At 51.0% G+C, this 13,854-nt stretch overlaps 1 protein-coding gene across 1 annotated transcript in view; it reads left to right on the top strand.

Moving 5' to 3' along the window:
* GRIK3 (glutamate ionotropic receptor kainate type subunit 3) overlaps positions 1–13,854 on the top strand; it is a 101,605-nt gene that overhangs the window by 73,728 nt on the left and 14,023 nt on the right. Inside the window, exons 9-11 of the mRNA XM_085081062.1 lie at positions 229–342; positions 3,744–3,947; positions 11,848–12,071. Of these exons, the coding sequence (XP_084937188.1) occupies positions 229–342; positions 3,744–3,947; positions 11,848–12,071 (542 nt within the window). The remainder of the gene's footprint in view (positions 1–228; positions 343–3,743; positions 3,948–11,847; positions 12,072–13,854) is intronic.

The raw sequence follows: 13,854 nt of genomic DNA, 5'->3' as shown, positions 1-13,854 counted from the left end.
TCCACTGCAGCAGCTCAGGGACTGTGGAACATGTGGCACTGCAGTGACCTGCAGCTGAAGGGTTAATGCAGATTACATGGTAATTCCAGTTTTACAGCTGTTTACTGCAGACAAAAGAAGGAATCTCCCTTTTCCAGGCCAGCAGGATGCTGGGAGCAAGCGAGGCATGTGAGGCAGGGATTGAGGAATCCGAAATGGGGGTTCACACCTGGGTTTGCCTCATTTCAGGTTGGAGCATGGAGCCCCTCTGATGGTTTGAACATCACGGAAATCTCCAGAGGACGAGGGCCCAACGTCACCGACTCGCTGAGCAACAGATCTCTGATTGTCACCACGGTGCTGGTAGGAGACTGCCAGCCTGTCGTTGTCCTTCTCCTACCAATCCCAGGGATATCCCATAGCTCTGAAAGCTCACAGTGCCCCAGTGCAGATGTGCTGGAAGCCCTGTGTGCTGGCTGGGCTCACTCAATGTCCGTGTCCCTGCGCTGAGGTGACCCTTAGCATCCCCAGTGCCACCAACCCCGAGCAGGCTGACTGATGCAGTGGCGGCCAGCAGGAGCCATGGGTGCTCCAAGCTCCTCCACTTCAGCTGCCCAGCCCTGTCCCTGTCCCCCCAGGTGCTTCCCATGCCCAGGAAACTGCAGCTCGTCCTGGCTGAGCTCCTCTGCTTCCACTGTCCAGCCAGGCCCCTGTCCCTTGTCGATCCCTGCATGCTGGAGAGTCCTCTTCTGCCCACCCCTGCATGCCTGGGGGTCCATTTCCTGTTGATCCCTGAACACCAGAGAGTGTCCCTTGTCAATCCCTGAATGCCAGAGGCCACAAGGGCCTTGCATGTGCTGACTCCCAGGACAGCCCCCTGTCACCATGCACCCAGTGCTTGGGCAGGCAGGGCTACAGCAGTGGGCACTCAGCTGGCCAGCACTGCCCACCTCGGGAAGGAGTGTTTTGGTACAGAAGAGAATCCCAAGAGCAACCAGAGCCCCTGGCTCAGCTGTGACACTCTGTCTGTCCCCCTCCTGAGCACGTCCTGCTGAAGTGGGGAGGACTGATGCTGTTATCCAGCTCTGCTCCCAAGTGTTTCACTGCATTTTGTTCTCCCGTTTACTCTTGGATCTGATGGCAGGGGTTGGATCACAAGGAGTTTTCACTGACTAGTTCATGAATTGTGGCTGGGGGCTTTGGTTCCTGTATGGCTGTCACACAGCATGGGCTTGTGGTGTGGCACCAGGAAGCAACAAAATACATCAGCCCTTGGCCAACCTGCCCAAAACTGGGCTTGCCTTGGGAAATTTTCCAGCCCTTTTGTGTTGTGTTATCAGGGAATGTAGAGGTGCAGAGGAAACAGAGCCAACCAGGGATGCATTCCCCAGTCTGGAGCAATGTGATCCCTCATGATGTCCTTCCCTTCCCTAAAGGATGTGACTTGATATAGTGGGGATTTGTGTCAGAAAAGGAATGGGGCTGAGAGTGCCCAGAGAGGAGCAGAGAAATGGATCACTTGTTCTGGGGCAGAAGAAGGGCTGGAAGCAAAGCCCTTGTACCCCTCAGCAAGGGGTTAGCAGAGTGGAGGCAGAACATAAGCCAAAGACAGATGCTGCTGCAGCTTTCCTTGCAAATCAGCCACTCCTCCTAACAAACTTCCCATCCACCACATGACATTTGTTCCAATGAAACATTCCCATGGCTGTGGAATTGTCTGGGTCCAGGCTGTGGTGCCCACTGCACCTCAAAGGCCACAGCATAATGCAAAACGATGGAGCCAGGAGGGGACTGTCAGCCATCTGCCTTTGACAGGCTTTTTTTGGGCAGCATCTCCATCTCGTGCTCCGCGAGCACGTACAAATTACATAAGGCACAGGGTGATTTCAGTTCCCATTAATTGTGGCCTGCACACGTGCCACAGGGTTTCCACCATGGAACCGTGGCTGTCCTGGATCTCTGTGCCTACAGGAGGAGGGAATGTGCTCAGACCCAAGTTCTGCAGTAATTGCGCCGCGTATGCTGGGATCTAAAACATAAAATACAACCCTAGATGTTATTTGCATTTGCAACACCCCTTTGTAGTTCTGCACTGCTGTAAATGATGAGAGAAGAGCCATAGGAGGAGCCTTTAAAAGGAAAAGCATGAAAGGTTATTTTTTCCCCTTTTGCTCATATTGCAGTGACTTGTTGGAAGAGAAATATTACCCCAGCAGCCAGCGCCGCTCTCCCCAAGCAATATGGGAACTGTGAAGTTATGAAATTGAGGGCACCTTCACTGAGAAATCGATTAGCAAACTGAGAGAGCTTGTGAATTGGATGTCTGGCCATTTTCAGTAATAAATTGTGAAATAGTCCGTGAATAAGTGGTTCACAGAGTTCAGAATTACCCCCTAGGAAATGTTTGAGACCTGGAGATACATTACTGAAGCGAGTGGCGTCCTAATGTTCAGTGCTTCGGCTGTTAAATATGTATGTAATCCCTACAGCGCTTCCCAAAATTAATAGTGCTTTATGGCTGCTCTGGAGCCCGAGTATTTATATCGAGATCCATGGATTCAGCTGATTCACAAACAAAGCACTAATTCCAGAGCACAAAGCCGAGGAGGCGGCGGGGGAGCTCAGGATTGAGCCGAGCTGCGCGCGCCAAGTTAAACTCCATGGGCGTGATGTGATCAGCTGGGCTTCAGGACTCTGTAAATTGGGCTTCAGGCATCCCACGTCCCCTCCTGACCCTGCTGTGGGGCCAGAGGAGCACCTCCTGCCCTTCTGTGGGTGCACAGGGCAGAGCTGGGGGCTGGCAGGTGGGCAGAGAGAAGAACCACCAGGCTGGCACAGCCCCACCGTGCACCCCAAACCCCCTTCTCAGCACCCATGCCCCACCAAACCAGGCAGTGTCACAGGGCTTGCATAGCCCTCCCTTGCTGTCAACCCCACGGCAAGGACAGGAGCCCTGCAGACACCCCCAAACTGAGCCAGGAACTCACTATAGATACCTCACCCTCCCCTTGCCTCCCAGCTCTTGCCTGCTGCCCACCACCTTTTCCCATTTCCATCTGTCCTCCACACGTTTTTCCCTCAGGCTCCCCAGTACTCCTCGTCCTCGGTGGCTGCCCAAGCCTGAGAGGCACCAAAGGCCTCTGGACATCTCTGTGTGACTTCACCTGCCAGCCCCTGCTCGAGGCAAAGGATCCACAGGTCACTGAGTTAGCTCCCTCTCCCCTGTGCTCAGACACCCCCCAGCCCTCCCCAAAAATGCAGCAGAGAGCACAAAGTTTCACTGGGCAGCAGCAGCAGGGCCCTGTGTCCATCCCATAGTGCCAGCACAGAGGAATGTGAGCTGAACAGGGACATTTTGGGGTGGGCCCAGCCATGCACAGCTCCCTCACCCTGAATTTCACCCACCAGCCTCCTGCTTGCTGTGGTGAACAGCAGGTACAGGGTGCAGGGCTCGGGGCTGAGTTTGTCCTCCCCCACTTTTACTGCTCCTAACACTCCATTTTCAGAGCATGAAATGGTTCTTTTTCTCCCTGAAATCCAACCAAATGGAAAACAGTTGGCCGCTCAGAAGAGACAAAATTAAATTTTGTGGGGTAAACAAGGTTGCTAATTAGCTGATGTGCTGTGCAAAGTTAATTTATTCCCAACATGTCACGGTGCCAGCCCTGCCTGGAGAGCCGGTGCCTGGTGGCTCGGGATGACCCACAGAGGTGGCCCTGCCTCCAGCTGACCCTGAACGGGGACTTTTTGCTTTCCCTGTGCAGGAGGAGCCCTTTGTCATGTTCCGCAAGTCCGACACGGCCCTGTTTGGGAATGACCGCTTCGAGGGCTACTGCATCGACCTCCTGAAGGAGCTGGCCATCATCCTGGGCTTCTCCTACGAGATCCGCCTGGTGGAGGATGGCAAATACGGGGCGCAGGATGAGAAGGGGCAGTGGAATGGCATGATCAAGGAGCTCATTGACCACGTGAGTGAGCCTGTGGGTGGCTGCCGAGGGGTGGCTGTCCTCAGGTTGTCCCCAGGCTGTCCTCAGGCTGGGTTTCCAGGGTGGGACAGGTATCATTTCTCGCCAGCTCGGTGAGATTTCTCATACCCACAGCAAGCTCCTGACCCAGCCTGCCTCCTTGTCACGCGAGTTATCAGAAGAATATCCCTGTGTCTGGCTCTTCCAAATATTCATTTGCAATTCCTGAGAATGCTCATTCTCACAGCACAAAAATGGGCTCTGTGGCTCCAGGCACAGCACCAAGGTGTCTAGGGAACCCCAGGCATGTCCCAGACACAGAGGAGGTATCCAGACTGCGGGAGCAGGTGCGCGCTGGACAGTTTAATTTTTTATTTTCCATAAAAGCAACTTATTTCCTAAAATCTCCTGGGACACGGAGCTCCCTCTGCCACACAGCAGCTGTGCTTCCCTTCCACAGCCACTCCCAAAAGCCCATTAAGCACCAGGGAACTTGTTGCAGCAGCTTCACTCCTGCAGCCGCCAAAGTGCCAGCGACTCTGAAACCGCCACTTGTGGCCAGAGGTTGCTCAGTTTCCTAATTAGATATTTTGCCTCCAGCACATCCTGTGATCCCAGGGGCCTAGTTACAGAGGTGAGGGAAGCTGGTGTTTTTATGAATATCTGGTTCCCAGAGAAGTTCTCTGGAAGAAAAGCTGAGGACAGAAAGAATCGCTGCTCTCAGCAGCACAGGCAGCAGTGCAGAGCTGTAACACTCCTCCCAAGTATGCTGCTCAGGTGGAGCAGCCCTTGGATCACCTCTCCAGGTCCTGGCAGCATCCTGAATCCACAGCCTGAGCAGCAAAGACACAAAAATAATTCCCTGTCCATAAAGCTGTGGTGCTCTTACCATTCATGGGGGAGGAATGTGAGTCACTGCAGTGTGAGGAGAGCCCAGCACTGGCTGGAGCTGCTCAGTGGCTCAGGAGCTGGGCTGGGCTTCCAGTTCTGCCTTCTCTGCCCTAAATGACATTGGACAAGTTGCTTCTGTGCACTGCTTCCTCCATCTGTAAAATGCAGATGATAATGATTATGTCCCTTATAGGGACAAAGTGACACTTAATCAGTTTGCAAGGAGCACTGCAGCCCTCGGCTGGCTCGGCACAGGGAGCAGGAGGGTGACAAGGGCAGGCAAGGACAGTCTCCTGGGGAGCAGGACAGTCTCTTGGGGGAACACACCACCAGCTCTGCAAACCTGCCCCGGTGCTTTTCCTTCTGGAAAACTCCATGCAGGCTCGAAATACAGATTTTATAGCCTCTTACACAACAGCCTTGCTGGGTTAGACAAGTGACAGCGTCCCAGCGGAAGGCGCTGGTGCTTTGCCGCTCCGAGTGATGTGTGTGACACAGATGGGAACTGACGTGGAGCCGTGGCTGAGCCCCTCAGCAGAGCCCCCCGGGACACTGCTCCTGCTGCTGGGAGCAGCACTGGGGCTCTTGCTGCAGCACAGGGCTCACAAGGAGCAAAGCCCTCCAAAGGGAATCGAAGCCAGGTGGTCATTTAGCCCAAACCATGTCACTTCCAGTGTCCTGCAAGGCGCCACGGGGCTCCCAGGAGGCTTCAGCCATTCCCAAAGCTGTGGTCAGATAATTGAGACAGGCAAGAAGGAGGTTTGGGGAGCAAACTTGTTAAATAACAAAAAATTCATGGTCAAACCTGCATCGTAGTGTTTCTCGGATAACTATTTAAAAAGCAAATCGACACACAGGAGCAGGAAAGGGCCAAACTCCCTCTTCTTGCAAGTTGTGCTCTAACACTGATGTGCTCTGTCCTGCATGGCTGGGCATGTGCCTGCAGGGACTGATGACACCGGCCAGGCCCCACATGAAGCCATTAGTTCCTTTATCTGCATGTCATTGCTTTTTATAGCAGTGTTTATGTAAAGCCTTAAAAAGTGAAATTGCAACCAGATGGGCCCATCTTCAGCAGCATCTTCACATGGTGTGGGGAAAGGCACAACCCATGGACACTCTGCAACAGGCAAGTTCAAGCTCCTTTCACACCCTGGAGGAAATGTGTTAGAGACAGCACTCAAATTGAGTTGTAGGGATGAAAACAGGGCTGCTGACACCTAGAGTTTAGGTTCAGTGTCTCCTTCTCAGAAAGAAATTGGGATCATTCAGGTGGGAGTATAAAGCAGACAGGATTTTGTGAAGTCCAAATACCCAGGGTAGGATTAATTCATTGCAGAAAGTCAGAGCATTGCTGGAGACCCACTTAGCTCAGGAGGCAGAGCCCTCTGGACTTCAGTGACACAGATGGGCTGAGCTGGTGTGAGCTCCCTAAATAACCTGTGCAGAGCAGGGGGTGCTCCTGGGGTGAAGTTAGAGCCTAAAATGATGATTATTGTTGCTCAGAGGGCCTGGGAGCTGTGCAAGTGGCAGATTTTATGTGCCAGGAATCTTCCTGTTCAGCTTCAGCTGAGGCTGAAATTTGGAGGAGAGGAGATGGGCAAAGCAAGGGGTACCTCTCCCTTGGGATGACCTTCACTGGGCTGGAGATGCACCTCAGAGGAGCTGGGTGAGGGTGGCCCAGGTGGGTGCATGACAGCAGTGTCTGGGGGATGAAGGTTCTGTCACCAAATAGGTGATTTGTGGCACCCCAAAGGTAAATCAGGCGCCAGGACAGGTGTTTACACAGTGAGCACTCAGCCTGATGCAGTCACACATCCTCCCCCTCTCCTCCCTCTGATCCAGACATGCCTGGCCACAGGCAGGGATGCCTCGGGCTATGATCCTTTGTAAAATCCCTGTGTTTCTAGTCTGGCCTTAAGCATAAACAGGAAAAGCAACAGCAATCAGAGCAGCCACAGCACGACCGTGTCCGACAGGTCCCCAGTAGCAGATCCAGAGACAACAGCCTCCTGCAGCTGAATGCGACAGCCCTGCCCTGCTCCCTTTCATCTGCTGCTCATCCTCAGCACAAAAAAATCCCTGTTTTGAGGAGTTCAGTCCATTCCCTGGAGGAGTAGCCTCTCTCCTTACCGCTGTCTGCTGCTTATTGTCACCTCTCTGGCCATCCTGCGGAGGAGCCTTGATCAGAAGGGCCATGAGAGCTGAACTCTGGTATTCAGGGAGGTCTGGGGCACCCAGGTGATGCAGAGAAGCTCCTGAGTCCTTTATTCACAGTGAACAGGGAACCTGACAACTGCCAAACCTCCTCCTTTCAGCAACAGTGAACTGCTATTGATGTTTATTCATAGAAATTATTACTGATACAAGCAAAGCTCCACTGCACGCCATGGCCCATCCGTTCTGATTTATAAATTCCAGTTGTCTGGCAAAGCAACGCCTGCAAATCTTCCCCATTGTTTGTGGGCAGAATCCCATAAAACCAGCAGAATGAGTTGTTCTGGACATTTTGCACAAACTTGTTCACGAATAAAACTTGTCTTCTGCTGCGACAGTGCACATCAAATTGCCATTCAATCTGAAAACTTCAGGTGGGGATAAAACAGATGTGGAAAATACTAGGGTTCCTAATGGAAATCCCTGCCAATGGTAACTGTGGAGGAGTTGTAATATCCATCCTTAGGGACGATTCCTGACAGTTGATTTAACACTTTCACAATAAGTGGACATTTATTGACAGTAAATTCTGGCAGAAATACAGATTGCACCACACTGCCAGCTCCCCATTAATGCTCCTGCACTGGTGGATGTTTTATCTCAAGCATCATGAATTGGGGCTTCATCTGGAAATCACTTGGCCTGGAACAGGGAAAACCCAATTTCATTGGATAGAATGTCCTCCACCTTTTCTTTAGACATTGCAGAACTTCAGTGTTAGGGAGGGGATGGAAATAAGCCAGACCAGCTTTTCCTTTTGTGCTCAGGTCATTAATTGGGTGGATTCATTGCTGGGTCATACTGAGGGATCCAGGGGAAGGAAGCACTGAAGAGAGACAGCCCCAAGTTCTCTGTGTGCCTCCAAAGGTGTCTCTGCACCTTCCTGGCTGGCCAGGAATCCATAGGACAGGGTCATTCTCACCAGGCTCCTCCAGCCTCCACATCCCTCAGGTACAATTCAGGGCAGCTCCAGCTCTGAAGAACTTCCTTAAAGTGAAGATTACAAAAGCCCCAACAGGACCTCATGGCCTTCATTCCTCCTCTTTGGCTCACAGCTATGTTTTCCCTGCCGACATTTGTTCTTAATTCATTGCTGATATCACATAAATCTATTGATAAAAATTATGCCTGAATTAGGACTGAGATTACAAGAGCAGCCATCAAGAGCTGTAGTCAGACAGTTAACACTGACCCAGCTCCTCTTGAGAATCTCAGTGGTTCCTTCCTTGTCCCTGGGTAGGCACAGGGCTGTCACAGAGCATTCCCACACCTGCCCCAGCAGCAGCCCCTCATCCCTGAGCCATCAGCTGCAAGACAGCCCAGCTTCCTCCTCTGTGCCTGACCCCCTCATCCCCCTTACCCCAGGACAAGCAGGGCTGCTGCACTGCAGGGAAAGCTGCAGGGAGATGCAGGAGTGAGCCAGCAGACCGTGGGGACAGGCAGCAGGAGCAGGGCACAGCAGCCAAGCAGGCAGAGCAGGGAGGGGACAGAGATGGGACACAAGGCAGTGGCCCCAGTGCTGGCAGTGGCAAGAGAGACCGAGGGGTGATGCTCTCGATGCAGCCAGACCTGGATAACAATTAAATCAGGAAAACACACACTATTTCTGTCTCTCAGGCAACACACACATGATTAGTTTATGTAAATACCTAACACAGATTGGCAAAATAAGCACAGAGGCAGCTTATTTTCTTGAATAAATATTTATCTTGGTGCTTATGCTGTCGGTGGGCTCTGCCATGACCACCACCCACACAGGTTGGTCTGGCTGAGGGCAGGCACTGCAGGATTCCCACAGTGACCATGGCTGCACAAGAACTCTCCTGACCCACAGGCCACATCCTCCTGATAACTGAGAACTTGGAGATAAGACTTGGCATTTTGTGGTGAAAAGCCAAATATCTCTGCAGCAAATACGATCATCCCTGTGCTGAACGCCCAGTGAACTCACAGCTGTTCCAGCCAAGTGAAACGTTGTGACTGGGTGAGTGAGGAGATCCAAACCCTTCGAGGTGTGTTGGAGAAGTGTCTGCATTTGATGTGTAGCTGCCTTGGCAAAATTCATCTTTTTGGCCTCAATTCAGCAGAACACTTAAGCACAGGCAGAGGGCTTGGAAGGCGTGTAAGCTCCAGTAAAGCAGAGGCATGGGCTTAAGTGCTTTTGCTGGACAAGGGTCTTTAAGCCGCTGGCACTTGCTCTAATTCCTCATTTTTAATAAAACCCACCTGACTGTGCAGCAGCACAAGAGTTGGGGCTGAGTGAAGGAAGCAGCCAGAGTGTGGTAATTGACTGCCCAGTTTGGAATGTCAGAGCACGACAAATCAAAGCTTCACCCTTGGTGGGTTTGATTTAGATCCTCTCCGTCAGCAAACCCTTAATTAGAGGCCACCTTCAGAAAAATCTGCATTGATAAAAAGGATATGGAAGTGCAGCCCTGTGCTGCCTCTAATTGCTCAGGACACACCCCAGCCCAGGCTCCTGAATCTGTGCTCTGTCCTGCCTGCATGTGACATTCCCTGCAAGGACACAGGGCTGGGAGAATATCACAGGAGCTGCTGGAGTGACACAGTAAAATTTTATTTCTGCGCTAAAAGCAGTTGGATCCCGTGGTATCCATGCGGATTTCTCTCTCTTCATTTTCTGTGGCAAAGCACAAAACTCTGGGCTGTTTTTTAGCTCGCTGTATCATTTTGACAAATTTGGCCGAGGATCCTTCAGCCTGGCCATTGCCAGCGAGCTCTGACCACAGAACTGCTCATTTGCTCCCTCCTTCAGAAAAAACCCATAGCCAAATCTTTCAACATCTCCTTCACTTTTCCCTGGTGAGTCAGGACACCCACGCAGGAGTGATGGAGGAGGGAAAATGCAGCATTTCTTTTGCCATTTCTGCCTTGTGACTGTGGGGAGCACTGAGCCAAAATTTCCAGGTGTGCTGTGAGGTGGTGGGAGCAGCCAAGCTCCAAATGTGCCAGGATGGTCCCAAGGATGCAGAACACCTCCACCTCAGGCTGGGCAGCCACCAATGCCCATCCACTGCCAACCCCATTCAGCTTCTATCCATGTCACCACAACCACAGCTGGCACAATGGGCTCACTGGGAAAATATTGTTCCCATTTTCCACAAGTTTTGACAGATGCCAGTGACTGAAATGGGCTCTTTCTGTACCAGGCTGGTGCAAAAATGTGTTTCCATTTGGAAAGTGAGAAGGAAAGGTGTGAGAACGAGGGTGCAGCGGGAGAACCCTGTTAGAACAAAAATACTTCATTTTTAGCCTTTTTACGTAATTCCTGAGGGCCTCTGTTCAGGAGTTCTAAGGCTGCACTCAGCCAGGGATCTGCTTTGGTTCCTACAGTGATCCCCCAGTTCCTGCTGGAGCAAAGTATGTTCCAGCCAGTATTGATTTAAAGTTCATGAATAATGACAAATCCACTATATCTCTAGGTAATTATCACTCATGGGTAATTTAGATTTTTAATTTTCAGAACCAGATGTTAAATAAATCTCACCCAGGCTCCTGGCATGGGGGGAGGTTCTGCTCAACTTCAGAGTTGTAATTCATGTGTCTGCATTTCCTCGGAAGTTCACTATCCCAAAAAATGATTTGCAAAGCTCAGGCAGGGTGGGTGATGTTGGGGAAACCTTGGATGTATTTACCTGTGGCTTTTTTAAGAACCTGGATGGATATCAGTGAGAGAAATGAACACAGCTCTTAACCAACAGAAGGAAGGTGCATGTGGTCGCTTGCGGAATTAGCACAGGAATTAGTAAATAACAGAAATAATAGAAACAAACACAAGCAGTCAGGACAAAGAATATGCTCAGCTGAAATTCCTCACGGAGCTCAGACCATTCCAGCAGGATGGGCTGGGAAGTCCATTATTAAATAGTATTTCCTCAGAGGGTCTCACCTCCATCCCTCCCTTCTTTCCTCCCTCCTCCCTCCCACCCAGCAGGCAACAAGCATTCCTGCCTGAGACTGAGCCTCTCAAGCTGTACCATGAAAAGACTGAGGGAAAAGAAATTGAACCTTTTACCTCACGCTGCCACAGTATTGCTGCCTGCAGCTCCATCCCCAGAGGTCTTCCTCCACACCCTCCTCCTCCTCCTCTTGCATCAGCATGAAAGGAAGGACAACAAACAACAACAAAACTCTGCTGCCAACGGCAGGGTTTACACACAGCCTACTCGCTGTTGCAGAGTCTTGTGGAGCACAACAAGGGTCACTGGTGCTTTAGAACACTGTAAAATCTAATTTTTCTCACCATTTCAGAAGAGCTCGTTGCATTGGGGCAGAAGCTGCAGAGGCTGTAACATCCCCATTTGGTTTGCTGTATTTTACAGTGAACATCATACCCCCAACATCTGTATTTCAGTGAACATCATACCCCCACCATCTGTATTTCAGTGAACATCATACCCCACCATCTGTATTTCAGTGAATATCATACTCCCACCATCTGTATTTCACTGAACATCTTACCCCAACATCTGTATTTCACAGTGAACATCATACCCCCACCATCTCTATTTCAGTGAACATCATACCTCCACCATCTGTATTGGATGGAGAACATCATACCCCACCATCTGTATTTCACAGTGAACATCATCCCCCCACCATCTGTATTTCACAGCAAATGTGTGAAACAGGCAGGGGAAGCCCCAGGGCTGTGCTTTGGGGGGTTTTGGCCTCTTTCTGCTGTGTGAGAGCTGTGGTGTCTCCAAGGGGATGGAAACACCTCAGTTTCTAACTCCTTTCTCTCTCCCTGTGTCTCCCTCCCTGTTGTTTGCAGAAAGCTGACCTGGCCGTGGCTCCTCTCACCATCACCCACGTCAGGGAGAAAGCCATCGATTTCTCCAAGCCCTTCATGACCCTCGGGGTCAGCATCCTGTACCGCAAGCCCAACGGGACCAACCCCAGCGTGTTCTCCTTCCTCAACCCCCTCTCTCCAGACATCTGGATGTACATCCTCCTCGCCTACCTGGGGGTCAGCTGTGTGCTCTTTGTCATAGCCAGGTAAGGGATGCTGGTCCCTGGTGGGAGCATCAAACCTGTGCTCCATCACCACAGGCCAGCTGCTCACTTTCACACACTTTCAGCAGGAAAGAATGGAGTTTCTTCAGTGATTTTAGAAATTTTGCTGCCTTTCCATCCCTTTAGCACTTCCTGGATATGAAGGGTAGTTTTCCTGCTCTGTGTCATTGTCCATTCATGCTCCTGTTTGGTCACTGCTCACACCCTTCCCAGCCTGTCCTGGGCACAGAACTCCCATCTCCTGCACCACTTCCCACTTCCTCCACCAGCAAAGCTCACACAAACCCTTCCCTGTATCAAAAGAATGGAGAAGCCGTTGCTACGGATCAGACAATGTGTCTGTTTACAAAATTATTATGCATCTAATTAGCATGTTGAAACCCTCTATATTTAAAAGCAGAATTTGCATATATTTGCATGTCTTGTTAATTCCACAGAGCCTTTGATGAGACACAGTCCAGGGCTGCTCTCACTCCATGATCCCACCTTTTCAAATCACAACAAAGCTCTTGCCCTCTCCTGCAGGCAGCTGCCCTCTGTGACCACACACAGCCCCTGATGGAATATTTTGCATTAACACCATGTCCAGGGAAGATTCCTCAGCCCACTCTGCGGTTTGATGCTCATTTCTAATTATTTCCAGTTGAATTTATACCAGTGGGGCCTTCAGAAGCCTCCCTGCTGCCTTGGCCTGGGGGTCCATGCAGACCCTTTTCCCCAAGGGTTGCTGTGCTGCACCTTCACCCACCAGAAACCCTCCTCCCTCATCCACTCATATCAGACAGTCAGAGGAAAGATGAGATGCAGAACTGGAGCAATCAGACTCCATTAACCCAGATGGTACAACAAATCTGCAATTTGCAGCATCCCTCAGGTCCAGGGGGGCATTTAGAGCAGATTTCCTGCGCTCACTCTGTCATATCCTAATTACACAGCAGAGCAGAGTGAGCTGGGCGTGAGTGCTGTGAGCACCTGGAGTGCTCACATTAACAGCTTCTTTTTCCATATTCATAATGGCCAGATCCAGCCCAAATTGTCCAGATCCCACTTTCAAAGCATTCTAAATGAGCATGGTGAGGCAGGAACACCCTCTGGTCACTGCTCTGCACTGGGGCAGAGCTGGGCATCGTGTTTTCTTCTCAGAGGACATGGAAGGTCCTCCCTGATCAAGATTCCAGCTGCAATCCCCCTCCTCCCTATTCTTTGCTGTGCATCCTCACCCAAGGGTGTCAGAGATAACCAGGTGCCCTCAGCAGGGGAAGATTCTCATCTGGGAAAAGGAACCCAAGGTAGTTATGAGAAGGAAAATCCTGTGATGGATGATAGAAAACCCTTGCTGTCTGTCCCTGTCAGCCATGCAGGGCACAGCTGGGTGGGCTCTGCTCCCACAACACTGCTGGCTTTAATGCCACCAGACTGCTCCTGTGGCCTGCAATGACAATTCAAACACAGTTTTACATTTATGAGCTTATTTTTCCCAGCTCATAACGACCAGATCCATCCCAAATCATCCAGATCCCACTTGCAAAGCATGGTAAATGTGCAAATTCTATCTGCACATGAAACACTGCAGAGAGGCTGAAGGAAATGCTGGGAGAGGCGCTGATGTGAAGCCACTCAGACACCACTTTGCACAAAGAGGGACATATCCAGCATCCAGCATCCAGCACAGATGTCCAGATACTCTGTCCAAGCACAGCAACGTTGCCTGGCCTTGGTTTTTAGCTGGTGTTGAGGGATGCAAACCTCAGGAACTGTGGCTTTG

This window comes from Lichenostomus cassidix, chromosome 23 (genome assembly GCF_008360975.1).
Source record: "Lichenostomus cassidix isolate B80296 chromosome 23, HeHo_3.0, whole genome shotgun sequence".
In the NCBI taxonomy this organism is placed as follows: Eukaryota; Metazoa; Chordata; class Aves; order Passeriformes; family Meliphagidae; genus Lichenostomus; species Lichenostomus cassidix.
The sequence above is the reverse complement of the archived record's forward strand: the minus strand, read 5'-3'. Positions and strand labels throughout refer to the sequence as shown.